At 40.2% G+C, this 1,614-nt stretch overlaps 1 protein-coding gene across 1 annotated transcript in view; it reads right to left on the bottom strand.

Annotated features, from left to right (window-relative positions):
* Window positions 1-1,375: 1,375 nt before the first annotated feature.
* The window catches only part of LOC114627972 (zinc finger protein 2-like), a 5,905-nt gene continuing 5,666 nt past the window's right edge, over window positions 1,376-1,614 (bottom strand). The window contains 1 exon segment of the mRNA XM_028775905.1: window positions 1,376-1,593. Within this exon segment, the coding sequence (XP_028631738.1) occupies window positions 1,376-1,593 (218 nt within the window).

Here is a 1,614-nt window from a genome sequence, read left to right as displayed (position 1 = left end):
ATTTACTTATAGGTGCAGAGGTTCAGCCCATTATCAAAGCAGCATGGCATCATCCAGGCACACATAGTGCAGGAGTAGCTGAGAATTCTATATTTTCATGTGAATGCCATTTGGAAAAGACTGGCTGCCAGGCAGCTCTGAAGAGAGTCTTAGAATCCATGCCCACAGTGACACACTTCCTCCAAAAAGGCTGCACCTACACCAACAAAGTCACACCTCCAAATAGTGTCACTCCCTGGGGTAAGTATATTCAAACTAGCACACACGGCCTTATCACTATTGATCACCAAAAATAGTCAGGACAGGAACTCAAACAAGGCAGGGACCTGGAGGCAGGAGCGCATACAGAGGCCATGGAGGGGTGCTGCTTGCTCAGCCTACTTTCATATAGAACTTAGGACCATTAGCCCAGGGATGATACCAACCACAATGGTTGGATCTTCCCCCATCAATCACTAATTAAGAAAATGCCCTACAGGCATATCTATGGCCCAGTCTTATAGAGGCATTTCCTTAATTGAGAGTCCCTCCACTTAGATGACTTTAGTTTGTGTCAAGTTCACATAAAACTGTCCAGCACAATTAGTGTTCAATCCACCTGTATTTAAATTTGCATGACCCTCAGTGAAGACACAAAGACATGTATACAATCCCTAAATATTATAGATTATATTTAAGTCACATTGTCAACTGTTACTTAACAATAGTTTAATGACTATTAGCTGAGAAGTCAAAACAGCATTCTATGGCCTTAAAATATGCACAGTTTATCTGCTACCCAGTAGCAACTAACCTACATTTTAGAAGAGAAAGTCATTCAGGGATTTGATTAAGAGTCAGAGGTAGAGTACCTTAACCTAAAACATCCAAGAAACTCATACTATGAAATAGAATCATCTCCATAGCTCTTACAACAGCAAAGACCAAAAATTCCCTACATCTTCCTTATTTGGCATTTTGCTAATAGTGATCCTAAAGGCCTTCTATATCCCGAATCTCTCATTACCAGATAAGGACACTGTGGCCTGATGAAAGTAGGTGACTTGGTCAAGTTAAAGGGAGGTTAAAACTGGGTTGAACCAGATTTTTCGCCTGTCCAGTTAATCACTATCACATCATGCATCCACTGTGAACTCTGGGATGCCCAAATCAGATTTCCCAGTGTGACACACAGAGCTTCATCAGTTATGTCTGCGCTACTCAAATCTGAAGCTTACTTAAACCTAAATCAAATGTTCTTCACTTTCATATGGTTACTCACTATGGTTTTATTACCTGCTATGCTATATTGTACTTCAGCTAAAAGGTTACCCCATTAGCTATGTTTACAAAGTATCTACATCAATGTGTCATCTGACTAGTATCAAAAGACCAATCAAAATGAAGGAGTTGGTGGAAACTTTTCTCACGTGTGAGTCCTCTGATGTCTTGTAAGGTTTGTACTCCTACTGAAGGATTTCCCACATTCGTTACACTGATAGGGTTTCTCTCCCGTATGTATCCTCTGGTGGACTATAAGGGATGAATTCTTAATGAAAGCTTTCTCACACTGATCACATTCATAGGACTTTTCACCAGTATGAATTCTTTGATGTTCAATAAGATAGGCACTTT

This window comes from Grammomys surdaster, unplaced genomic scaffold (genome assembly GCF_004785775.1).
Source record: "Grammomys surdaster isolate TR1022 unplaced genomic scaffold, NIH_TR_1.0 262, whole genome shotgun sequence".
NCBI lineage: Eukaryota > Metazoa > Chordata > Mammalia > Rodentia > Muridae > Grammomys > Grammomys surdaster.
The sequence above is the reverse complement of the archived record's forward strand: the minus strand, read 5'-3'. Positions and strand labels throughout refer to the sequence as shown.